This window comes from Engystomops pustulosus, chromosome 9, assembly GCF_040894005.1.
Source record: "Engystomops pustulosus chromosome 9, aEngPut4.maternal, whole genome shotgun sequence".
Taxonomy (NCBI): Eukaryota; Metazoa; Chordata; class Amphibia; order Anura; family Leptodactylidae; genus Engystomops; species Engystomops pustulosus.
In genome coordinates this window covers 45,279,812-45,305,291 of record NC_092419.1, presented here as the reverse complement: position 1 = coordinate 45,305,291, position 25,480 = coordinate 45,279,812, and the positions used below count along the sequence as shown (strand labels likewise).

The window sequence follows — 25,480 nt, the reverse complement described above, 5'->3', positions numbered from 1 at the left end:
CCACCGGGCCGGGCCTCGGCCCAATCGCATTAGCGTTTATATGGATTTTTCTATGCGTTTTAACGCAAAACACCGGCAGCTCATTCCCGATTGCAGGCGTTTCCATAGAAACGCCGATGCGATCGGGCGCGGCTTTGTCTGCTTTTCCGTTTTCAAACGCAAACAAAGCGCTATGTGTGGCACCAGCCTGAGGGCGCATTCACAAGTTGCACTTTGATTGCGTTTTCATTGCGTTTTAATACATATTACAACAGCTGAGGAGAGGTGATTTGCCTAATTACATTACTATTTACATTTGTTAACACTATGTTAACACATCGTTAACACACGCATTAACACCGTTAACGCATGCTTTTGTAAACTCAAACGTTAACAGTAATGTAATTAGGCAAATCACCTCATCTCAGCTGTTGTAATTTTGACCTGCGTTTTCATTGCGTTTAAAACGCATATACAACAGCTGAGGAGGGGTTATTTGCCTAATTACATCACTGTTAACATTTCTGTTTACAAAATGCATCGTAAACGCGATTTTAACGCATGTAAACGTAACAAACGTAAATGGTAATGTAATAAGGCAAATTACCTCTCATCAGCTGTTGTAATGCGTTTTAAACGGAATGAAAATGCAACCGAAACGCATTTCACATCGCGTTTACGATGCGTTTTGAAAATGGAAATGTTAACAGTGATGTAATTAGGCAAATTACCTCTCATCAGCTGTTGTATATGTGTTTCAAACGCAATGAAAACGCAAGTCAAAACGCAACGTGTGAACGCGCCCCAAGGTCTCCGGGGTCCTGCTACCGCGATTAGCACGGGAGCAGCAGAAAGGGTGAAGACACACATGGCGTTTTTAGGCCGTTTTTAGTTAGTGCGTTTTCAGATCGTTAAAAACGCATGCGTTTTTGACAGGTTTGAGCAATTATCTTAATTCAAACTGGTCAAAAACGCATGCAAAACTAAAAACGGCCCAAAAACGCCATGTGTGTCTTCACCCAAAGACCCCGGACCTGCGGTCCAAAACAAGTTAATCCATTTCACAGCTGCCTACACTTCTAGAAACGAAGATAAACAGGATTATACCAGCCAAACGCAAGGTAAACGTACAAAACAAATGCAAGAATTTAGGCCTCATGAAATCTGCGTCCCAAAGTTTCTCCTCCCCAATGCGCAATTCAAGTGCTGCACCTGAGCACAGCCACCTCCAAGGGAACATAGCTGGAATCAAATTTTTCAGGTAAAGCAAAGGCAGCGCGGCCTGACATTTCGTACTTGTACTCAGTAACCTCAGGTGGGGGAGCGACTCATGTCCACCTCCACCTCACCTGGAATCTATAGATGCCCTGAGCCAGCGCAGCCTTCTGTAGCCTCTACTCTCCTCTATGAGCATATGTATGACTCCTGGTAGGATCAATAACACTGCTTGCTGCAGCAAATAAAACTGCCACATGTTAGGCCACGGTCACACGATCCGCTAGGCGTCCGTTCATAACGCGACGCTAGTGCACAGGGGGCGGTCCTCGGCCCGACCGCACATGCGTTAACAGGGAAACGCATGCGATTGATAAGCCGATCACATGCGTTTCCCTGTTAACGCATGTGCGTTCGGGCCGAGGACCGCCCCCTGTGCGCTAGCGTCGCGTTTTGAACGGACGCCTAGCGGATCGTGTGACCGCGGCCTTACACGCGTAGTCACCCCTGAACCCAGAAATAACCCCACAAGTCACTATAATGCTAGTACTAGTCATTCCATATGGTTCAGTTACCCCAGGTGTGTAACAACCTATCTCAGGATGCTGGGGGTTGTAGTCCCATTGCGGCTATATTCTGTGTATTATAATGCTGCTCACCACACACTCTAGTTATGGACTGTGGTCTATCAGATAGATTTCTCTATTTCTGGTCTCATTCTCCTTCACATGCAGCCAGTGGGGTAACTAGAAGCTGATGGGCCACAGTACCGGGCCCCCATCTATAATGTATGGTTTATAGTAATAGTCTTCTCATATGGGAAAGTGACACCATAAGGGCCCCCTAAACCTCTGCAGTTACACCCCTGCATGCAGCAGAGATTTGTGTTACTTATTGAGACAAAATGAGACCTTTTTAATGTTATGTGACAATTTTATTTTATTTGTAGCTAGAAACGTTTGGATAATGTTTATATGAATTGTTCATATAGAAAACTGCAGAAATATATATATTGGTTTCCTTCACATTTGCTTCAGTCAGTGTATTAGAGACGCATGGTGTGAACAGTACTAGAGTCACTCCGGGTGTGGGGTGGGGTTACATTGTCACGTGTAGAGACTTCTTTCACTATTCTGTCTGTGGTTGGCATTGGCAGTCATGCCATGAAAGGGTTAACAACTTTTGCACTTTAAAAAAAAAAAAAATTGTTAAGTCTCGCCCCTTTACTTCTTTACTTTGCCCGGTTCCGGTTGGACACTGGTTCTGACACACTGTAACGAGCGGGTCAACCAGTTCTGAGGAGCGGCCTCTATATAAGAGAGTGCGCCGAACGGCCGGACTGACAGAGAGGGAGGGCCCGACACCGCAGTCGCCATGCACAAGGGCTGGAAGAAGTACTTCGGCCAGAAGTCCCTCAATGAGGTGACCATGGACGAGTACCTGGGGAGCCTGGGACTGTACCGCAAGCTCACCGCCAAGGACGCCTCGTGCCTCTTCAGAGCGGTGTCCGAGCAGGTAATAGCCTCCCCGCTGAGGGAAACACTTACCGCACCTGTCACCACAAAGCTGCTAATCCGCATGTCGTTTCCGCTCCGTGTTTGCTGCAGTTTTTTGATGGATGCACATTCTGAATGCAGTCTTACTGATTGTTCCTATGTCGGTTTTATAATGGGGATTGTTATGCATTTCCAGTTTTAAAACTTTCCAGTTATATTTTTATGCAAAATGAGTTTTTTTTTTTTTTTTTTCTTTGGTACTTATTATTCACACATTTTATGTGCCAGACTGACAGGTTGACACACAAACAGAACAGGCTATACACAGTTTTCTGGCAATGCATCCATTGGGGGAAAAAAAAGGGAATGTGAGAAAAAAAATGGAAAACAAAATTACAGACCGCATACTGAGGAAAAAATAAATGCATGTGTGAATAAGCTCTAAGATATATATATATATATATATATATATATATATATATATATATATATATATATATATATAATTTTTTTTTTTTTTTTTATATATATATATATATATTATTGAGCTATATATCCTGTTTCCCTGAAAATAAGACGGTGTCTTTTTTATTTTTGGTCCTAAAGAGTCGCTAGGTCTTATTTTAAGAGGATGTTTTTATTTTTTTTTTTAAATTGTATTTTTATTAAAGAGGACCTGTCACCCATAAATTGGGCACTAGGAGCTGCTTACTGAAGTAAGCAGCTCCTAGTGCTTGAACAAATGCCACAGTGTTAGGCTGCATTCACACTACAGTATGGGGGACGTATATACGGCCGACGTATATGCTGCCGATATACGTCCCTCATACACTTCTATGGGCTCGCAGCGCCCTACGGGAGAGGTACGGTGCGGCACCGTACCGCTCCGTAGCCCAGGAAAAGATAGGACATGTCCTATCTTTTCTCGTATTACGGCGCCGCAGCCATACATCGCTATGGAGAGGGGCGGGGGTGAGGGACGCTCACCTCCTCCTCCTCACCCCGCGCTGCCGTGTGCCTGCCGTGCTACGGTGCGGCGGGCACACCGCAGTGTGCATGTAGCCTTAGAGTGATAGCGTTACCGGAAACCTCCAGTAACTCTGTTTAACACTGCAGCGGGGTACAGTGTAATCGTTGGACCACTAGCCAAGCGGTCCGAGGCACTGCCTCTTCCCCGGACGGCCCCGCTTGCTCCATAGGGTGGTGGTGACTGCCGCACATCATGCAGCAGTCACCACCATTAACCACGCCCCCGGAGGTTTCCGGTAACGCTATCACTCTAACACTGCGGCGTTTGTTCAAGCACTAATGCCGAAATTTTGGGTGACAGGTCCTCTTTAAATTTTTCCAACAATAAAGTAATCCAAACCATCCACAAAGCATATCTATGAGGCTGTAACCACACAAGGAGGGGTCAGCTCCAAGGGGGTAACATCAGGTTACCAGAACAGAGTGGCATTCATAAGGAAGGAAAAGGAGCCTTAAGGGGAGTTCGTGCGTCACAAATTTTGTGGGGATGGGGGAGCACAAGTCAATCTTACGGGGTATCCTGGGTAATCCAGTAAGAGTCCAGGCAAGATGAAATTTATCCACCTTATTTTGGAGGGTGGCTGATAAATGTTCCATAGACCTGACTTCCTTTATGCGAGCATATAACTCGTACCGGGAAGGGGGAGTAACCTTTTTCCGGGGATGTCTTAATTTTTTATGTACAAGAACTCAAATTTATTGTTGACCATTATTGTTGTTATTACTTGTCTTCTCTGTGTCTCCATTGTCATATCTATAAGCTACTACTGGTTTATGTGACCTCGCCTGCCCTTGTATAACCACCAGGGACGTCTATAGCTGAAAGTAACTTCCCCTGTCATCACCAGTTGTTTACAAGGGATTCAGCAGCAGGGTGATCAATGGCTGATCACTGGTTTGGCTTTTTTTCCAAAAAATGTTTGCGTATGGTTAAACCCAGACTTCCAGTCATGTATCTAAGCTTTGAGTTGAAGTTAGGAAATGTTCATGGAGCCATGCACCATTGATGGGGTCTCCTTAAAGGGCATAAGCCACCAGGAGGAAGGCCTGTATGCACATGAGCCTGAGAGGCTCCTGGCTCCATAGTTGTTAATGGAGCCTGGAGCCCCTCGGGCTCATTTGCATACAGTCTTTTTCATCCTGATGTTATTGTATTGCATTGTAGTAACTTTTTGGATCGTATAGCCAGGTTTTTCTATCAAAGTCTCTAATTGCAACAATGTATATACAATTGTATGTTTCAGCTTTTCTACTGCCAGATTCACCACAATGAAATCCGGAAAATATGTGTCTCTTACATGAGGAAGAATGAAAAGCTCTTTGATTCTGTAAGTTGTGCTGTGTACATCTACTAACAAGATGTGCCCATAATTAATTTTTTTTAACCCCTTCCTGATGATGGCCTATGGCCTTTTTTGCAGTTCAATTTTTTTTCCTCCCCCTTAAAAAAAATCAGGGTTTTTTTGTGTAAGAAGCTGTATGAGGGCCTTTTTCTGTGTAAAAAAAAAACAAAAAAAAAACTGTTCTTCTTATGACGGTAATTCAAATTCCAAATGCTTCTTGTGGAAAATGGTTTTTCCAGTTTTCTTTGTGTGCTCCAAGTGAAATCTCTGCTGTATTCTCTAGGTTGGTATGATCACGGAGATACCAAATTTATATAGGTTTTAAAAGTTAAAAAATGATTCTTGACGCCAATAAGTTTTTCATACTTTAGTTTACGGTATGGTTTTGGTTTTTGCATGACGAGCTTTTTTATTGTGACCACTTTGGGGTCTGTATGATACCTTTTGATCCTTTTTATCAGATCCATGTAAGTTTGTTTCTTTTTAAAAAAAAAAAAAAAAAAAAAAAAAGAAAAACAGAGAAAAATACAAGAAATATGGGAGTCTACACAAACACCCTGAGACCGCTAAAATAACACCTTGCCCTAAGATTCTATCACGCTCAATTGTGACTTACACTTCTGCCGATGCATCTCCGCACAGATAAAATCTTATAATCAAATTTCATTGTATTTTAATTTAATTTCTTTCATCTCATTTTTTTATCCCGTCAGCTGAGTCTTATGTATATTACCGTATTTTCCGGGCCATTAGGCGCACCGGAATATAAGGCGCAACAGTCCGATGCGCCTTATATATGTAATAATTCCATATATAAGGTGCATCGGACTATAAGGCGCAGGGTCCGGGGGCGTGACGGAGGTCCGGGGGCGGAGCGGAGACCCGACGCGACGCCGTGAAGAGACGCGGGGAAGGTGAGGGGGAGGTAGAGAATAGAATACTTACATAGGTCCCCGCTACCGGAGACAGCAGATCTCCAGCGGGAACTGCAGACCACGCGGCAGAAGTTGTTCGTGCCGCGTGGTCTGCAGTTCCCGCTGGAGATCTGCTGTCTCCGGTAGCGGGGACCTATGTAAGTAGGGTCCGCTGCCTCATATAGGGCGCACCGGACTATAAGGCGCACTTTGGATTTCCAAGGAAATCCAAGGCTTTTAAGTGCGCCTTATAGTCCGGAAAATACGGTATATTATATTGTTGTTTTATGTGATATATGATGAATGACACGTATATAGTAGATCCACTCCTTTGGGATCTTGTCAAACAGGGAGATAAGATGGACAGATAACTCGCCCTATGACAGCTTGATTTCATGACACGGAGGCTCTGACGTACTTCCTATTGTCATGATGAGGCCTTTTTGTGATTATAAATGTGACCCTGTTCCCATTATGTGTTATACATACATTGGTTTTACCTGATGAAGGCATTGGCTCAATGCCGAAACGCGTAGTTTGCAGACCTGTATTATGAACAAGAATAAAAATCCTTTATACTTTTGGAAGATGCGCCTGTAGAATGGTTTAACCCTTTCTTGCAAAAACCTCAGCCCTGTATTGCACTATTAATATTATATAGTTATAAAGAATGTCATTTTCTACAGAAAGGGGAAATAAAATTCTTTGTATTTGAATGTCTCTTCTTTTAGTATGTTGAAGGGCCTTTTGAAAAATATTTGGAGAGACTAGAAGATCCCAAGGTAAGTGGTTATCTGACTGCACTTTTTGATGATTTTTAATGATTTTGTCTTTTATGCATAGATGCATTGCAAAGATGTTTAGTGTGTTGCTGATTTTCTAAATTGTGTGGATTTTACTTTTACATGTTGTGTGGGCTCATGTTGACATTGGCTACAGTGGAAGGTGCATTCCTTCTATTCCCTGGAAGAAATCACTGGCTTTCCTAATTAGAGGACTTGGGACAAATTTGATTGTTATTCCTCATCCTGTAGATGAAAATAACAATCTGACTGGGGGGGGGGTATGATTGTTGGGACCTATTCTCACTATTTCTCCATTCAGTACTATGTCCAGCACTGTGCAGAACACGGAGCTTGGCAATGTCTTACACTTGCACGTATTAAATGAATATGCAGGATGCACCACTGCCCATTCTTTGGAAATCCTCTCCCTTGTGGCCAAAGAGAGGGGCCACATAAAGTATTCCCTGTAAAAGCCATTTATCCATTAATGACACTCATGTGACCATAGAAGATTATTATAATGGTGATGTCCATATCGTAATCCCCCCCCCCCCCTTTGCCCTATTTCTTTGGAGAGGAAAATTGGGCTATTAGTGCGAAACTCCTTCAACTATGATCAAAGTGTATGATCATACACATGCCATGTTGGCGTCTGCAATTCACTAAACGAACACTCTCAGGGATCATAGTTGTATATGATGCAAGGATTCCCACTTATCCACTTAACAATGTGCTATACAGTAATGTTAGTATGTGCTGTCCTACAAGCGGCAGCTTCTTGTATCATATATGACTATGCTCCTTGGGGGTGCTGTCCCTGGAGAAGTTTGGTCTGTAGTCACCAGACGCTCTGTGCTGTACTGGCAAAGCATGTTTGTAAGCTTAAGCCCTTTTTATGTAAGGTTTATTTTTTGGGGTTTTCTAATCCCTCTGTTTTCTCTATAGGAGAGCGCAGGTCAACTAGAAATAACTGCCCTATCCTTAATCTTCAAGTGAGTAACCATGGCTTATTACCCATCGTATCTTCACTAAGCTATTCTGCTGAACATTCTTGAAAAATACATGTCATAGGTACCCGAAAATGGCACAGGGAGATGCCCTCTATTGGCTAAAATAATGCCAGGGGGCAAAGTACATTAACACATAAGCTGCCCTGCATCTTCCAGGTGAACCATCTGATTGCATTGTGAACATGTACCTGGCCTATGCAACATCAATATAGCCAAGTAAAAGAAGCCCAGCCTGACTCTTTCCCCCACCCCACCTTGTTCAAATCTAACAAAAGCTAAAATTTTAGCTGCACAAATGTTTGTCACCACTTTTTTTTGATTCAGTCAATGTTTGGCTGACCTTTTGACCTTTACAATTTCGTTAATATCATCACAAAAGCCGTGGTACAAACGTAACAGAATTGATTGGCACCAGTTTTTTTTATTTGGTTAATGGGGGGGGGGGGGGGTGATTGACCTCCGGTGCCCCTGAACTTTTTATTGATATCTTAAAAATTGATAGCGCACAAACGAAAATTTTTGCTGCACAAATGTTTTGCACCAATTTTGTTAGATTTGAACAAGGTGAGGGGGCCAACTTCACTAAGGACCCCCCAACTCCTTACTGATCACTTGAATACAGCATTCAAAGTTATTTTTCTGCATAAATGTGAATCTCCCAAAATAGTTATTCATCACTGTGATCCTGTCCTGGATAACGTGTTGTGGTCTGTAGAACTAAATCCTCCTAAAGATTCCCTTTAATTTTTTTTTTTTTTTTTTTTTTAAATGTTCATATGGAAGTTTTTTGTTTTCTGTCGATGAGTTTTGTTTTGTCTTGTGGCTTAAAAATAATGTACAGCAGTGAGTAACTGACACCCTATTTATATTCTATTTATCTAATGTATATAATTTATTTGCTTTATTAATGTATATGCTTTATTCATTTGAAGCCAAAACTTTATTCTTTACAAAAGTCCTGGGAAACCACCCACATATGCAACGGACCTTGATTGTGAGGGAAAGGTAAGGCTATGATGAATATTTTATTTATTTTTTTTGTACCCCATAGGTACCGTAGATACTCGAGTATAAGCAGAGACCCCTAATTTTAACAAACAAATCTGGGAAAAACTAGTGACTCATGTATAAGCCTAGCGTATAGCCAGAAGCTCCTTGCTTCTATAGCCTGCTGCCCTCCCCCCCCCCCCCCCCCCCGCATATAGCACGTAGGGGGTGGGGGGGGGGGAAGGGTAGCCCCCCCCCCGATGGCGGTGCACACACTAGGATGCCAGCAAGCTCCTGACATAAAGATGAGTTTTGACACATTTAGTTTTTTTTTTCTTGACTCAAGTATAAGCTGAGTTAAGTTTTTCAGCACATTTTTTGTGATGAAAAACTCTGCTTATACTAGAGTATATATGGTAGTATTGAGTGCGTTTTTGTAAGGATACGGTTTATTTGTAGTGTTCCGTAACATCAAATTTTTTTATTTTTTTTTTCCCCTCTGTACTTATGCACATTCACAGATAATGCTGTGTTGTTCAACCAATGGCCACTATGATTCTGTATATTCTAAATCTTTCCAGACAACTGCTGCTATTTGTCAAGGTAAGTAGCTAACTGCAGATCATTAACACTTCATATCTGCTCTGTTTTCTATGTTGTGCTAAAAATCCAATGAAAATTGATGATTTTGTTTGTATCCCCCTTGAAATAGTTAATCTAATGAAATAAAATCTAATGAATAAGCTATAGACCCCCAAAATTATCTATAAATTGTATCTCATCCCCCAAATATTAAGCCCTCAAATGTTCGTATTACCAAAAAATTTAAATTTATAGCTTGTACAATGTGAACAATACAAATCTGCTGTGAATAGCGTTAGTTTTATTCTATACTTGACCGTGCGCCCATACAGCAGGACACCACCACATATGTGGTATCAGTAAACTGGGGAGAAATTGGCCATCAAACTTTGCAGTGCATTTAATTTATTATGAAACTGTCAGTTTTGGCCTAAATTAATTTATTTTCCAAAAAAATTTAAGTTTCTAAATCGCACTTCCATATAGCCTTTATAGAAGTTGTTTTACATACGTTGAGTGGTGAAGTTTCTATAGTGGTGTAATTTATGGGGTTTTACTATTATTTAGGCCTATCAAAGTCACTGAGTCAGCTGAGTTGTCCCTCAAAATGTGAGTTTTGGGGAATTTCATGAAAATGAGAAAAATCACACCTAAAGTTCTGCGCCTCATAACATCCTAGAAAAATGAGAGGATGCATAAAATATCATCCCAACATAAAGCGGACATTCCGTAAATGTTATCAAGCTTTTTGGGTAGTTTTACTACCTGTCTGGAAAGCAGAAAATTTCAAACTTGGAAAATGAAGAATTTTTACGAACTTTTGCCAAATTTTCACTTTTTTCAGAACGAAACGCAAAACTTATCACCTAAATTTTAAAACTAACATGTAGTAGAACGTGTCACGAGAAAACATTCTCAAAATCACCGGGATATGTTAAAGCGTTCCGAAGTTGTAATCAATTATTGTGACACAGGGCAGATTTGGAGAAGGGAGGGGGAAATGTGCCGTGCTGCGACTTTCTTAGACTTCTTCTGTGGCCATGTAATTGGCCATGTCTTGGTGTTTTGGTATGTAATATGTATTCTGGTTTACTATTACACTACCCTGCAAGGGGATAACCCCTCTTCTATGTACCATGACCTGTATTTTTGATCATGGATTATAAATAAAGATTTATTATTAAACAGATATTTTCTACTTTTGTTATGGCATCCTGTTTCTCAATGCTATTGGGGGACGCAATAAGTGCTATGCCTTGTAATTGGGGCCTAATGCATCTCCTTCATTGTGTCCTGTAAATGTTTTCTACCTGTTGGTTTCTTGTAGCTGTCCTCTATGAATGTCTGTACAGAGATGTGTTTGGAGTAGAGGAGAGAGAATTGATTGCCGCTGTTGAGCTGTTTCGAAGTGGGACAAAGAAGAACCGTAACAGCGCATCCACTGGCAGCGAAGATGCAAGTTATGACTGCGCCACAGAACATAATAAGGCATCTGCAGACGGAAGGTAAGTGGCACCCTCCTTATTTGGTGTAGGTGCTACAACTGTAATTTCCGTTCCATGCTAAAGTAAACAGCTCCTAGTAGTAACACAGATGTAGCAGTGTTAGAGAACCCTCTGATAAAACTAGCAGACTCTGCCATGCTGTACAATAGGAACACCGGTGCAAGCTCACAACGCTCGAGCGTATTTATGAGGGGGCGGGATTAGGGGCCACAAGAAGCCTGGTAGCCATTGGGAGCATGCAGTGCTTCTCCGGCGTTCCTTTCTTACAGCATAGCAGTGTTTGCTAGCTTTACTGGAGGACCAAATCACCCTTATTCCCTGGTGTACGAAACCACATTTAAAAATCTATTTCAGGCTCAAATTCTTTAACTTTGTAATGCATGAAGGATGACTGACTGGTGGGGGGTAGAAAATGCAATAATACAAATGTACCTAAGATGTCTTATGGTACATTAGACCCATTTGGGTCTAATCTTACCCCACTATTGTTCAATACCAGTGGCTAATGCAGGGCTGGGGAGGAGCCTTCTGATCCTGCACTCAGGATGTAGAACAGGAGGGTGCTGAGCCCTAATAAACTTTTGCCTGGTACCCAAAAAGCTCCCACCCTTACAAGGGCAGTCCCTAAAACTAGTCCTTGTACTACAAAAATCGCACCTCCATGACACGTTTCAACCTGAAGTCTCAACAGAGGGAGCATTAAGAACACATAGATAGCCCTATAAACAAAGCAGGTATAGAAAACACATTTAGTCTAAATTCTTACAAGTATTTCTCTTCATCTGATTGGTAAGCAAGCCCTTACCAAAGGCTGTTTCTATAATGGGATACAATGATGCCTTCACCCACATCCATGTTCATTCAAACAGTGTGTTATCCATGTTTACCACCACCCACCCTCCCCCAGTGTTCCAGTAGGACTCGCTGTTTCGAAATAGCTGCGTATCAGCTGTACATGCCTGAGGGCTCAGCTCCCTCCTGTTCTGAGATCAGAAGGCACCTCCCCAGCCCAGCATCAGCGACTGGTATTGAACAATGGTGGGGTAAGATGGTACATTATACCTAAATAGGAGCAATAAGGCATCTTAGATGGGTATTATTGCATTTTCTACCCCACACCAGTCACACTTGATGCATTGGTGTATTATACAGTTAATGAATTTGAGCCTGAAATAGATTTGTAAATTTGGGTTTTGCACTTCGCAGCGGTGAATAGGGGTGATTTGGTCTTGCCAAATCTATGAAACTTTTTAGAATATTTAAAAAAAAAAAAACTTTGTATTTTAACTGGATACCACATTGCTGCTACAATAATGTATTATTTGGTAACAGAACAATATTATTTTGATAAATTGCTTCTTGATAGCTTTACCGGAGGGTTCCAATAGCTCAGAGCTGCTTACTTTAATAAGAAGCTCCTAGTGCCTTTTTTACGGGTGACAGGTCCTCTTTAAATTAAATCTACCATCAAGCATGATCTACCAGGAACCATGACACTGGTGATCTTCTATTTGTCATCTATGCCCCCCCCCCCTTCTTCTAAAATCTACTGTTAAAATTATGCTAATTAGCTAGTAGGGCTCCTTGGGATTTTACCAGAGCCCTCCATGCTGTAGTTTCACATGTGATGTGTGTAAATCTTGCTAGCATCTGTTAGCTAGGCCAGCAATTGGACGCTATGGTTTCCGTGACCATTGGCTCTTCTTACCCAGCTGGAGTGGTCAGGGTGTGGTCAAACGTGCGTTTCCATATTTGATTTCATTGTTTAAATGCAAGACTCTCTTTGCTGGTTACCATTCAAGTGTTTCATGGAAATGCATAGGCGATCTATGGCCTACTCACGTTTGTAAACCCAATGCAAGCACCATGTGTGGCCGTAACCTTGGTGTTCTCTGACCCAGATCTTTTATTTGCTAAGATGAGAGGTGGTTGCACGTGTGGCTTTATCCATATGGACCAAAGGCTACCTGCTTGGCTTCCTCCCCCCCCCCCCCACCTTTTCGCGTCTCTTCTATAGACCCAAATGGAGGGAGGAAGCCAAAAGAAAGGCAAGGTGTCGATTTCTTGTCATGCTACAAGTCCTAAGCTTCTTAAGATCTTTCAATGAACATACATATCAAGGCTTAATTTTTTTTTTTCATTTATCTCCTTCCCTGTCTGTGTTTTTGTTTAATGTTTAAAAGTTTCAAGAGCTGGAATCATGTGTCTTTGTAGGCAAGACGATTGGGAGAAAAAAGAGGTTGACAATTCCAATGAGGAGAAAACAAGGCAAAGCACAGAGGAAGTGAAGGTGGGGACGGTGGTGGTGGGGATGCCACTGCAACATGTCGTTACAATTGCCTTCTTCTATAGGCACTCAAATATGGCATTATTTTGTTCTTTAGACTACGGAAAACCCAAATAAGATGCCATTCCCATACAAGGTCTTGAAGGCACTTGATCCAGAAATTTACAGGAATGTAGAATTTGATGTCTGGTTGGACAGCAGAAAAGGCAAGTGTGCCAAAACCTGCCAATTAGTCTTATTACTGTCAATTTATAGACATTTCATATGGTTATTGTGATGGACATTTTGTACATATAAATGGGAACCTATCCAGTATTTTGCTCTTGTCAAACCCCTCACCCTTTACATATTTGTTCTGGATTGTAGAGCTTCAGAAAACCGAGTATATGGTGTATGCTGGAAGGCATTACTGTCTGGGTGATAAGTGTCAGGTGAGTGACCCTCTTTGTAAAAATCAACTTTGCGGATCTTTAAACCTTGAACATGTTCTAAAAATTAGCACGTAAGTTACAAAAAAATGGTTTTTTTTTATTATTATTGATAGGTGCGTTTAGAGCCTGGTGGGCGATATTACAATGCTCATATACAAGAAGTTGGTCAAGACACCAATTCTGTTACAGTATTTATTGAAGAACTGGCAGAAAAGTAAGTAATCAATGGTGGTGGCTGCAGAACTTGCAGCATTGTCAAAGATGACCTTTTACAACTACACACTACATTTAAAAAGGCTTGAAATAAGGGTCAGAAATTAACTTGAGTTAACTGGGGTCAAGCGAGAATAAATTTTAAGAGAAATTGCTCTGTTATTGCTATTGATAGCTTATCCCCTCGGTGGGCCAACACTAGTTGGTTGTTGACACCAGGCCCTACCAGTCAGTAGTTCTGCAACATATAAAACGGAGCTAAATGTCTCTGTAGTGGCTCTAACCTCTGGTGCAGCTTCCAAAGACCTTGATGGTGCAATGCGCATGATACATGGTGACAATCTATAGTACATATAAAGTCTAAATTAACACCTATTGCTTTATAGGCACATCGTCCAACTTGTTAACTTAAAGCCTGTTACTCAAGTGAATCCTGTTCCGGCTTGGAATTCAACAACTAACCGCAAAGGAAGCAACTACCAGAAGATTGCAGCTGGTTACCAGAATGACATTGGTTTGTATAAAAATTCTTCAGTCCAGGCAGTTCCTCACCTCGACTTACAGCGGGCCCCAAGTTACAAACGGATCTTTACCCACTGTGACTTCTGGTGAAGCTCTCTAGCTTTATTGTTCAAAATTTTGGTCACGGGGGCTACAAATTTGTCTGGCATTAGACAAAATATAGCTGTTGCGACTTGCAAATGAATTTAACTTGAGAACAAGAAACTAGTTTATAACCTCTGGCAATTGAATAAGCAGTTGAAGTTTATAGCGAATGTCATAGAATGTTTTTATAAATTGCATTTTAAATCAACTAAATATATAAACCCACTGAGCTTTTCTATTCCTTGCTGTTTTAGACCTTGATCTTAAATCTCGGAAGAGGCTGTTCAAAAAGGTTTGTGGAAAGGAGATTTGCAGGATGGTTTATAATACTGGGGTGACCTCTTGCAACCTCTGACCTTCTTGTTTTCTTTGTATGTAGACTGCGGCCAGTCTTGCTTCTTATGAACATTTCAGACCAGCACAGACTGCTCATCGTCGTAGCTTTGGAATCCCAAAGTAAGCATTCTTAATATGGATCTTTTCCAATGGCTTTAACTGATTTTAAATGTGAAAAATGTGCCTTAAACAAGATGTCTTTTGAAATTATTTAGATTGTAACTTTTTTGAGTGTCTTTGTTATGTTAACAGGCACACTATTATGAGTCCAGAGATTCCATTTTATCACAGCCCTGGAAAGAGATGCTATCAAAGTTTTGACAACTATTCTTACAGAACTAGGTAAGCACAAGTGCGCCTTCTAATATTGATGACCTTTTCTAAAGTATTTAGATGAGACACAATTCCTAGACCATTCGTAAGATTGTTCTCAAACCTAAATCTTAAACCCCCACGATGGGAGACTATTATCATTTATTTCATATAAAGAATTCCTGATTTACATCACGATAAATAGTGTTCTCCCAATGTATGCCGTTGCAGGAATATAAGGAACCTCCTCCTCCTGTGGGAATGCGAGGTTGCATTCACACATTGCTTTTACTTTACATCTGATATCTTATCTGATATGATGAATTAGGATCAGGTAATCAATATTGGTCCCATGCCTTTATAGTGTATTGTCCATTTTTCAAAGGTCCTACACACGGAGTAGACGGCAGATGCCTTGTGTGAATAAAGAGTGTCAGTTTGGGTTTGTGTCCGACAGAGATGAGGAGCAAAGAGGCCTTGAAGAAACAATAACTTATTATGAAATTGAGGAAGGAGACGAAACGCCTTTCCCCCCTTTATCTGTAAGTATCATATGCTGTTTTTAAAGATGGACCAATGTTATACCAATCCAAGATATTGGAAAGCGACCCAGCTCAAAGATTTGCCTCCAACAGGCTCTGGTTCCCTGCACATGAACGTTACAGTTTACACACCATTTACTACCTTGGGCTCATGTACATGGCCATGGATTCCACTGCCCAATATGCAAAATATAGGGCAGGTCCTATTCCTTCCTGAGTTTGTTGTCGTCAGAGCTCATACGAGACCCCTAAAAACTGCACTAGGAGCTTCTTACAGCGCGGTCTGGCGGTCTTGTACAGCGCTGCAGTGTTTGTTAGGGTTATCGGAGGTTTGCGATAACGCTAGCAGTGTAACACTGATGCATATGCTGTATCACTAGGAGCTGCTTACTTCAGTTAGACCTGCGATTTTTAGAAGTGACATGGCGTGAACCCTGAATTGTTATAAAACTACTCCTGTAAGGCCCAGTTCACACCTGTTATTTCAGTTATCTCCTTTCCATTGTGAGCCAAAACCAGGAGTGGTGAAACGCACAGAAAACCTAACAGATGTGAACTGGGCCTTGCATGGTTTAAAAGGTTGATGGTGTGTTTTTTTTTTTTTTTTTTTTTTCTCCCTAGAACCCAGGAAGTCCAATGGTTCCAACTCAAGCATTTTGGGTTACAAGGAGCAGCCCTGGTCCTATTGGCCCTGTCAAACAAAATTTGAATTCATCAGAGGAAGATATTGATGAACCAAGTGATAATGGTAATTTTTTTTTTTCCAGGACTGGTGTTAATGGTTATATATCATTATTTTTTTTTTTTTATTATGTACTTGTAGTAGAAACTTCTCTTCTGACAGATTAAATGGCAAATCTAAATTACACTCCTTCAACTTCAGGTTTCTAATAAAAAAAATTTTTAGGATTCCAGATGGTGACTAAAATAGCTGACTAAAAATATCATCATAATCATCCTTCTAAGTTTTTTTTTTTTTTGCTAATAATCTTATGCACACCATTTTCCTTGCCTGGCCCCTGGTGCTCCATTTAAAATACAATAATTCTTCTGGTTGCTTCTACCATAAGAGAACACTGTAGTTTTCTATATTTTGGCTTGGTAATGACCCAGATGACGGTAAGCTCTACTGGCAGTAGGTCGCTACGAGTTAGATTTGGGAGCCAAAATAAATGCAGTGGGAGAGATTAATTATTCTCTGCCAGTTTTATGGAAAAAAAGGCACATACATTTGCCCCCTCCCCAGCCAGGTATGTCGGGTAGTGGGGTGGGCAGGCATGTGCGTGAACGCCTGCCCCTCCTGACTTTACTATAGTTTCCACTGGAGACTATAGGGGAAAACTCTACCGAACTGGTGGAGTTTGCACCTGATTTGCTGAGAGAGAGGCACGAGCCTCTCAGTAGACCTGTAGCGGTGGTGGGGAATTAATACTTTCATTTATGAATTCACCCCAGTATTAACCCCTTCCTGACATTGGACATAGTAGTGTGTCATGGTTGGCAGTAAATTGCTAACACGAGATGTCAGTAGCAGGGAGCAGTAGTACATTGGCTCCAGAACTGAACCAGTTCTTGGACCGTTTATTAACCCCTTCCCGACATGTGGCTTAATAGTACGTCACATGTCGGGTCCGGGTACATGGAGAGGGCTCGCGGGCCGAGCCCTCTCCATAGCCGGTAAGTCTTTGCTGCTTACCGCTGATCGCCGCCGGCAAAGGTGCCGGCAGCTCCAAAAATGACGCGGGCGCCGCCATCTTTCCGTGGATCGTCGCTCCCCGTGACGTCATCGAACACGAAGCTACTTCGGGTTAACCCATTCATTACAATGTGCTGTCAGCACATTGTAATGTATGAGTAGTGAAATCCCCATATACTGCCATACTGTAGTATGGCAGTATATGGTAGGATCGATCAGACAACCTAGGGTTAAAGTACCCTAGGGAGTCTGAAAAATAGTAAAAATAAAAAAATTATAATTAAAAAACCTAAAAATTCTAATCACCCCCCCCTTTCCCTAGAATTGATATAAATATAAACAGTAAAAATCATAAACACATTATGTATTGCCGCGTCCGAAAATGCCCGGTCTATCAAAATATGATAACGGTTTTTCACTGCGTTTAACCCCGTAACGAAAAATCGCGCCCAAAGTCGAAAATGGCACTTTTTTGCCATTTAAAAAATTTTTTAAAATTCTATAAAAAGTGATCAAAAGGTCATACAGTCCTAAAAATGATAACGTTGTAAACGTAATCAAAATCCGCAAAAAATGATACCACCCTCGGCTCCGTACACCAAAGTATGAAAAAGTAATTAGCGCCAGAAGATGGCAAAATCCCCCAAAAAAATTTTGTACAGGAAGTTTTAATTTTTTTAAATGTATGAAAACATTATAAAACCTATACAAATTTGGTATCCCCGTAATCGCACTGACCCAAAGAATAAAGTAGACATGTCATTTGGGGCGCACAGTGAAATCCGTAAAACCCAAGCCCACAAGAATACAACACATGCGTTTTTTTTTTTTTTTTTTACCAATTTCACTACATTTGGAATTTTTTTCCCGCTTCCCAGTACACGGCATGGAATATTAATTACCACCATTTTGAAGTGTAATTTTGTTACGCAGAAAATAAGTCGTCACACAGCTCTGTACATGGAAAAATAAAAAAGTTACAGATTTTTGAATGTGGGGAGTGAAAAATGAAAACGCAAAATCGAAAAAGGGCCGCAGCGGGAAGGGGTTAAACTGATATGTTTTTGTAAGCATTAGGCTGGTTTTAATCGGTTTCACAGCTGCCTACACTCCTAGAAATGAAGATAAACCGGTTCAAAGCAGCCAAACGCATGGTAAACATATAAGAACGCATGCGTTTTTTAAAATGAACTGAAAACTCATGCGAAAGCGACTTGTGACAACAACTTTACAGTTTACTCCTCCAATCACTCGGTGATGACCCCTTACTTGCTGCAATCACTTATGTAAGGCAGTTGTTATGTTGATTGGACCTAGTGGATCAGTGCTTTGGCTCCAGGCAGGACCCAGCTGTAACACACTGATCATGTGCAGCCTGTTCAGTGTGTTACTTAACAAAACTTGTGTTACAAAACACAAACTTTGCAGCATTTTGGTATTTTATCCACTGAGTAATAAAAATAAAAAAAATACATTCATTTAGTAAAAAAAAAAAATGTAATTTCAAAATTAACAAATCAAACAATCAAAAAACAGATTTTAGAAATCCCTGGAAAACAATTAAAGGGTTAACAGACTTCATTAAAGTTGGTTTACGTGTAATGTATGGAGTTTTACTAATTATTTAGGTCTCTTAAAGTGACTTGAATATGTGCAGGTCCTTCAAAAGTATGATTTTGGTTTTTTATGAAAATGTAAAAAAATTTTAATTCTAAGCCTCATAACATCCTTCGAAAATGATAAATACCATAATATAAAGCAGCATAAATTCTGGTGTTCAGACTGTGTTGAAAAAGTATACAAAATGCGGAATATCGAAAATTTATTTATTTATTTTTTCTCAAATCTTGCAAATTTTTTTTTAAATAAACGTCGAACACATCGGCCACATTTTTCAACTAACATAAAGCGTAATGTGTCACAAGAAAACAATCACAAAATCACTTGGATATGTTAAAGCGTCCCAAAGTTATAACCACTTTTAGTGACACAGGGCAGATCTGTGTCGGGAAGCTGAAAAGTGGCTTCAGCGTCAAGGGGTTAATATTTATTCTTCTTTACTTCCTGTATAAGTAAGTTGTTGTCTATTTTCTGCAGGAGAGTATCATGGAGACTTCATTTATACTTCAGGTGAGTAAATATTTGCTGTTGTGAATCTCGCTGCCAAAGTTCATCTGCATTAAAGGAACAGTAACCATAGTTGCCCACATCCCTTATGTTTGTTTTTTTTGTTTTTTTTTCTTCCCCTTTCCCCCCTAAACAATTTGTTTTAACTTTTTCCCCAGATGGTGCATTTGAGAATGCTTCTCTCTATAGTACAACAGAGTCCACTCAGAATCTGGTAATTATACTTCTTACATGGTTTGGGGTCAAATGCTTCAGATCACTTATGTGTATTTCATTCATAGCTAAACATGGCCTAAAACTTTATCCTTTGTTGACAAAGGCTACGGATGTTTCTGATTTTTTTTTTTTGTGCTTCTTGGAGGACGTTTAACATCAGATTACCTGAGGGTAGATGACCATTGGTGACACACGGGGATGGGATAGGGTGGTATCAGGCTTAATTTCCTATATTCTTACATGGCCGCAGTTCTTTACAAAAAAGTTTATATGATATGTGAGTTAGCTTGTGTTCCTCTGCAGTGCACCATCAGACTCCACCATAATATAATTTATGCACGCCCCGGGCCCATGCCAGCCACGTTCTGAAAGCTGGTGATGTCATTGTCTCCAAATCTCTGGCTGGGCAGGAAGGCGTCAGCGTAGTGTATGTAATAACATTCCCTTCACTGACGGCTTCCTGCCCAGCGCGAGTTTTGAAAAGGGAGACTGACATCACCAGCTCGCAGAACGTGACTGGCATTGGCCTGAGGCGTGCATAAATTATATTACGGTGAAGCCTGATGGTGCACTGCAGAGGAACACTAGATGATTTGCATATCATAGAAACTTCTTTTTTTTACAGAACTGCGGCCATGCAAGAATATAAGAAATTAACCCTGATACGCATGGGGACGGGACAGAGAGGCAAGTAATCTGATGGTAATGTCCTTTAACAATTGGTCATCTGAGCTGTCAGAATTCAGTGTATATATTTGTGGTTGTATAGTTTAACCCCTTAATGAGGCCTGAAAAGGTTTTAATGACGGGGCATTTTTACTTAAGCACCTCACTGATTGTAGATGCCTGTAACTTATTTGTTTATACTGCGCGTGACAATGCCTGGCAATCTGCAAATCTTGCACATGCGCTCAGACTTTACTTGTGCAGTCATGAGAGAACTCTGGGGGACATTTTCATCGCCTTTGTCCTGCTTTGTAGCCTTCCAAGCAGGTCAGGTTCATTTAGCTTGAACTATGAATCCTTGTCAACAATAAGACAACTGTAAAATGACACTGACAAGGCACTGGTAGAACTGTTCAGCATGCTATGCTGTAATGTGATCCATTATTGCTGGGGAATCTACCATCAAAGTCAAGCATGATAAACCAGGATATTACCATTAGTGACTGTGGTAATCTCCCTAGATTTGTTGTTCATGGCCTACTTCAAACTAAAATCCACTTTTAAAATTGTGCTAATGAGCCAGAAAGCCAATGGGTGTGTTATTGGAGCCCCTCCATGCTGCAGCATCACTGAAGAGGCAGCTCCTTCCACTCCTCCTATTTTCTGCTCACTGCGGCCTTGATGACAGGAAATGCAGTGCGGGGGGGGGGGGGGGGGGTGAGTGAGACTGAGAAGTGCAACTTGTGAAGCCAGCGCACAGAAGGCTTCTAATACACCCATTGCCCTTCTGGCTCACCCATTGCCCTTCTGGCTCACCCATTGCCCTTCTGGCTCACGGTGATCACGGTGCCTGGAGTAAGTGTCCCTTGTCATGCTTGCGTCTGATGGTAGATTTCCTTTACGGTTGCACAATCTGCAACCCTATGAGGATCTACCATGGAGAAGGCGGCTGTTTCTTAGAATTTTAAGGTGTTTTGCATTTTGACCCCAATTTGGTAATATTCTTTCATTGATCTGTTAGTCTTTGCAGGATGAGGTCTCCCATACTGTGCCTACTCAAGATGATGTTCCTTATAAGTTTACAGAACAGGTGAACTTTGGCTCCAATATTACATCCATAAAACAGAATAAGACCAGTGCTGCATGAATCGGTACATATCCTCCAGGTATTGTGAGTGCCAGATGCTTGTGGATACCCAGAGGATATCCTGACTATGCCTGTGTCTTTTTTTTTTTTTTCTTTTTTTTTTTTTTTATATTTCTTTATTTTGCAAAATATATACATAATACAGAAAACATTGCTTATACAGTTATCCATTATATTTATACAGTAAGGCTGGATTCACACGACCGCAAGGGGGACGTATATACGGCCGATATACGTCCCCCATAGACGGCAATGGGCGCGCGGCGCCCTACGGGAGCGGTACGGTACCGCTCCGTACCCCGTGAAAAAATAGGACATGTCCTATTTTTTCACGGCATACGGCGCCGTGCGCCATGTATCCCTATGGAGAGGGGCGGGGGTGAGCAGTGCTTTCCCCCTCCTCCTCTCCCCGCGCACTGCCGTGTGCCCGCCGTGCTACGGTACGGCGGGCACCGGTCGTATGAATCCAGCCTAAGCCAATGAGATACTCTTTATTCCTTGATCATCTTTTAATGCTGTTTATCCTTATCTATTAGAGGGATCTCCCCAATATACCATCCCAAAAATTCTGGATACCTGGACATAACCAAACCATATGAAAGAAATCCTCATCTGCTAATTGACAATACCAGCAATTAGCATTTTCCCTAATCCTCATTTTTAAAAGATCTTTTGGTGTGTAATATACCTGGTGAATCGAAAGAAAATGAATTATCCTATAATTCTGGTTAATGGAGCCATTTTTAATATTTTTGTGTAACTCTCCCCATTTTTTTTATCAAAAGGTCCAACAATATTTTCCCATTTATTTTGTGATTTGTGTTTAATACCATTAGTGAAACTATTTCTTGCATATTTCTATATCAAAGATACTTATTCCGCTTTTCTGAGTTTCTAAATAAATCCAAACATGCGTGCGTAACTAGGTGAATTTTACTATAGTGTGAATTACATTTAATTGCATGTGCTTGTTGCCAGTAACGCATCCAATCCTCTTTCTTCAACCCATACCTGTCTTGTAATGCGGAGAAGGACAATATTTGGTCCTCTACCATTACTTGTGATAAATATTTTATCAATAATTTCTGCCAGAAGGTTATGTCCGGAACTTTCTTCAATTCAACCAAATTACTATTATCCCATAATGGCGTTTCTAATGAGAATCCTTGCAACTGTCAAATTTTCTTAAAGCTTTTCCAGGCTTTCACCAATGTATTCCCAAGAGTCCACTTCCCGGGTGTTATCTTTCCCAAGAGAGAACTTTCCAATAACTCCAGACTAGACTCTGATTTCCCTCCTGTAAGCTGCATCAATTTCATACAAAGGTCATTCTCCTTCCAGTTTACCAGTCGTCCCATCTGTGCTGCTAAATATTAACCCTGAAAAAATGATATTCCTAGCCCCCCCCCCCCCCCAAGAGGCTTTTACAAATATTCCAGCTTAATTCTAACTCTTTTCTCCCTTATTAAGGAGATATCTATCCATATGGAGGCCGCCGATACAAAAAAAAAAATTAAAATAAAAAAAATAAAGGATTTGGGGTAAAACGACCATCTTTATCAGTGCTATCTTGTCAGCTCTGGAAAGGAGTACAGCATTCCAGCGGGTCTAAGTTTAGTTCAAAAAGCTCTTTAATTTTAGAGGACACCTCTATCCCCAAGTATCTAAAATTATCGACACATCTCAGATTCCTCTTTTATCACCCACTCTTTAACTTCCCTATCCAAGGGCAATAGGTTAGATTTGCCCCAATTTATCTTAAGGCCAGATAGCGCCCCAAATTCCTCCACAAGTTGAATTGCGTTCGGGATAAAGTTGGGAGAATTACTCAGATACAGCACCACATCATCAGCATAGAGGCAAATCTACCAGCCAGCGGTTATCCCCCATCCCCTCTGCCAATGACCCACGGCACATCCTAATCGGTAGGTCTCAAAGCTAACCTCCAATGCCCTCCTCCCCTCCTTATGACAAGAGTTACCCCAGTGAGTGATATACATCCGAATGAAATTAAAGCCCCTGTTGATCTAGCCAGTTGGTTGCTTCCTGGGCAGTGGAAAAGAACCATGACTTATCATTATATAGTATACGTAGTTTAGTAGGTAACATTAAAGCTTATTGTAGTGTTGCTTCAATTAGTCTTTTTAACATTCCTGAAACTTGCCTGCTTCAATTGCATATCTCTAGAGAAGTCCAGATAAATAGAGATTTTCATCTCTTTTTAATGCTTCAGAGACCTTCTCCCGGCTTTGTCTCAAAATATAGTCTCGATCTCTAGAAATGAACAGCTTAAAGGAAACCTACCACTTAAAAGTGGTAGGTTTATACACATATACATGGCACCAGCTCAGGGTGAGCTGGTGCCAGAGCATATAACAAAGCCCCCATCGCAGAATTATAAGTTATATTAACTTATAACTCGGCGCACCATGCGCGCCCCCGTGTGTGTGCTGGATTCTAAAGTGCTGGAGAGCCGGTGACGTCACCGAGCTCTCCGGCACACGCGTGCCTGCGCAACTTAGCATGGCCTGTTTCCCCATGCTAGGTTGTGCAGGACGGTTCTGGGAGGAGACCCTGGAGGCAGTTTTTTAGCCGGCACTCGATGAGCCCTCTCCACTCGAAATACTGTGGAGAAGCCCTTCCTGCCAAACATATCCGTCAGCCATTTTTGTATCTTGCCTGCCATGTCCCTTTTCTTGTTCATCCTCCCGGAGGCCAATAATCCTAATATTGCCCCGTCTCGACCTGTCTTCCAGATCGGTCAATTTCTCTTGTAATCTACGGTTCTCCTTTCTATTCCTTTCTACTTCTGATTTTATCTCTTTCATATTCTTTTCCAATTCTTTATAGCTTTTTTTTCAAAATTTTTTTACTTTCTCCCTTGTGTCCTTGATTTCGTTTCTGAAAGTTGTAACCTCAGTTTTTAGGGAACAGATCTGGACAAAAATTGTCTATTGCTACTTTGGATTCCTGTACTGAGACTTTAGTTTCCTTGACTGCATTCAATATTTCTGTTAAGGTCTCTTTTAATTCAGCCGGGAGCTCCTCCAATGAGGCCCTAGCTCCCTCGCCTGCTTCCTCTGTTTCATAAGTGGTCTGTCTAGTTTTAGTTGGGGAGGCCTTCCATAATTTGTCTATTCCCCCCCCCCCCCCCCCCCCCCTTACTGGATTTCCTTTGAGCATTTTTGGGACCCATTTCCCCAATCCACCTTGTTTTTGCTATATGTCACAACCTAATGAGGGCAATTGCACCCTTTTTGGGATACCAAGATACCCGAATTGCCTATTTGTGACTCTGAAAGCTCCCAGCTTTATCCAAAGGGGACTCTAAACCAAGTAGCAATGGTGTCTAGCTAAGAAATTCTCTTAGATGGGGCAAGCCTAACCTTTTCCTGTTAGCTATTTAGCAGCTTAACATGTATTTTAAGCTTAACAATAAGGGTACAATTGCAGACCTTGAATTGCAGGAAAAAAAGCAAAAAAAAAAAAAAACCAACGCAATTCCTTCACATCCACTTCTAGAACGGGCAAGCCCACAGATCTAAGTGATTACAAATGTAGCCAATAAGGGTACTACACACAATAGTCAAAAAGTAATGCGCTGTACATAGTTCCAATAGTCCGTGGGTGACAGATGCAGAAAGAGAAGAGGAAACCCCTTCTGGGCTAGTCCAGATAATTTTGTCCAATGTGCAGGGGATTACAATCAAGAGCCAGCGGTGTCGGTAATCATCTGTGCCATTACACGCTTATTAAATATTAGTAAGTTATTAGTTGTTAGCACAGGGCACACCAATATAAGGCAAAAGTACAGTTCGTCCTTCCCAACTCCAACAGGGTACACACAACTAGTTGTGTGTTCTAGGCTTCCACTCTCGGATTGTTAGTTTTTAGCTGTTAAAGTTTTGCAGGCTAACGTTGGACAAGAAAACATTTCGTCCTACCAGACCTGCCTGTGTCAGTAGTATGATACATGCAGTGACAAGTACAGGTACAGTTTTCATGCATTTCCACCATTCTATGAAGTTATGAGGCAGCCTTGTTGTTGAGGCAACT

At 41.2% G+C, this 25,480-nt stretch overlaps 1 protein-coding gene across 1 annotated transcript in view; it reads left to right on the top strand.

Moving 5' to 3' along the window:
- The window catches only part of ALG13 (ALG13 UDP-N-acetylglucosaminyltransferase subunit), a 47,202-nt gene that overhangs the window by 11,747 nt on the left and 9,975 nt on the right, over positions 1–25,480 (top strand). Inside the window, exons 6-25 of the mRNA XM_072122974.1 lie at positions 2,513–2,709; positions 4,964–5,047; positions 6,708–6,758; positions 7,707–7,753; positions 8,704–8,776; positions 9,280–9,361; positions 10,668–10,845; positions 13,060–13,135; positions 13,230–13,338; positions 13,499–13,563; positions 13,677–13,777; positions 14,163–14,290; positions 14,637–14,674; positions 14,762–14,838; positions 14,971–15,060; positions 15,416–15,572; positions 16,194–16,320; positions 19,366–19,398; positions 19,554–19,609; positions 21,299–21,367. Coding sequence (XP_071979075.1) covers positions 2,513–2,709; positions 4,964–5,047; positions 6,708–6,758; positions 7,707–7,753; positions 8,704–8,776; positions 9,280–9,361; positions 10,668–10,845; positions 13,060–13,135; positions 13,230–13,338; positions 13,499–13,563; positions 13,677–13,777; positions 14,163–14,290; positions 14,637–14,674; positions 14,762–14,838; positions 14,971–15,060; positions 15,416–15,572; positions 16,194–16,320; positions 19,366–19,398; positions 19,554–19,609; positions 21,299–21,367 — 1,838 coding nt within the window. The remainder of the gene's footprint in view (positions 1–2,512; positions 2,710–4,963; positions 5,048–6,707; positions 6,759–7,706; positions 7,754–8,703; positions 8,777–9,279; positions 9,362–10,667; positions 10,846–13,059; positions 13,136–13,229; positions 13,339–13,498; positions 13,564–13,676; positions 13,778–14,162; positions 14,291–14,636; positions 14,675–14,761; positions 14,839–14,970; positions 15,061–15,415; positions 15,573–16,193; positions 16,321–19,365; positions 19,399–19,553; positions 19,610–21,298; positions 21,368–25,480) is intronic.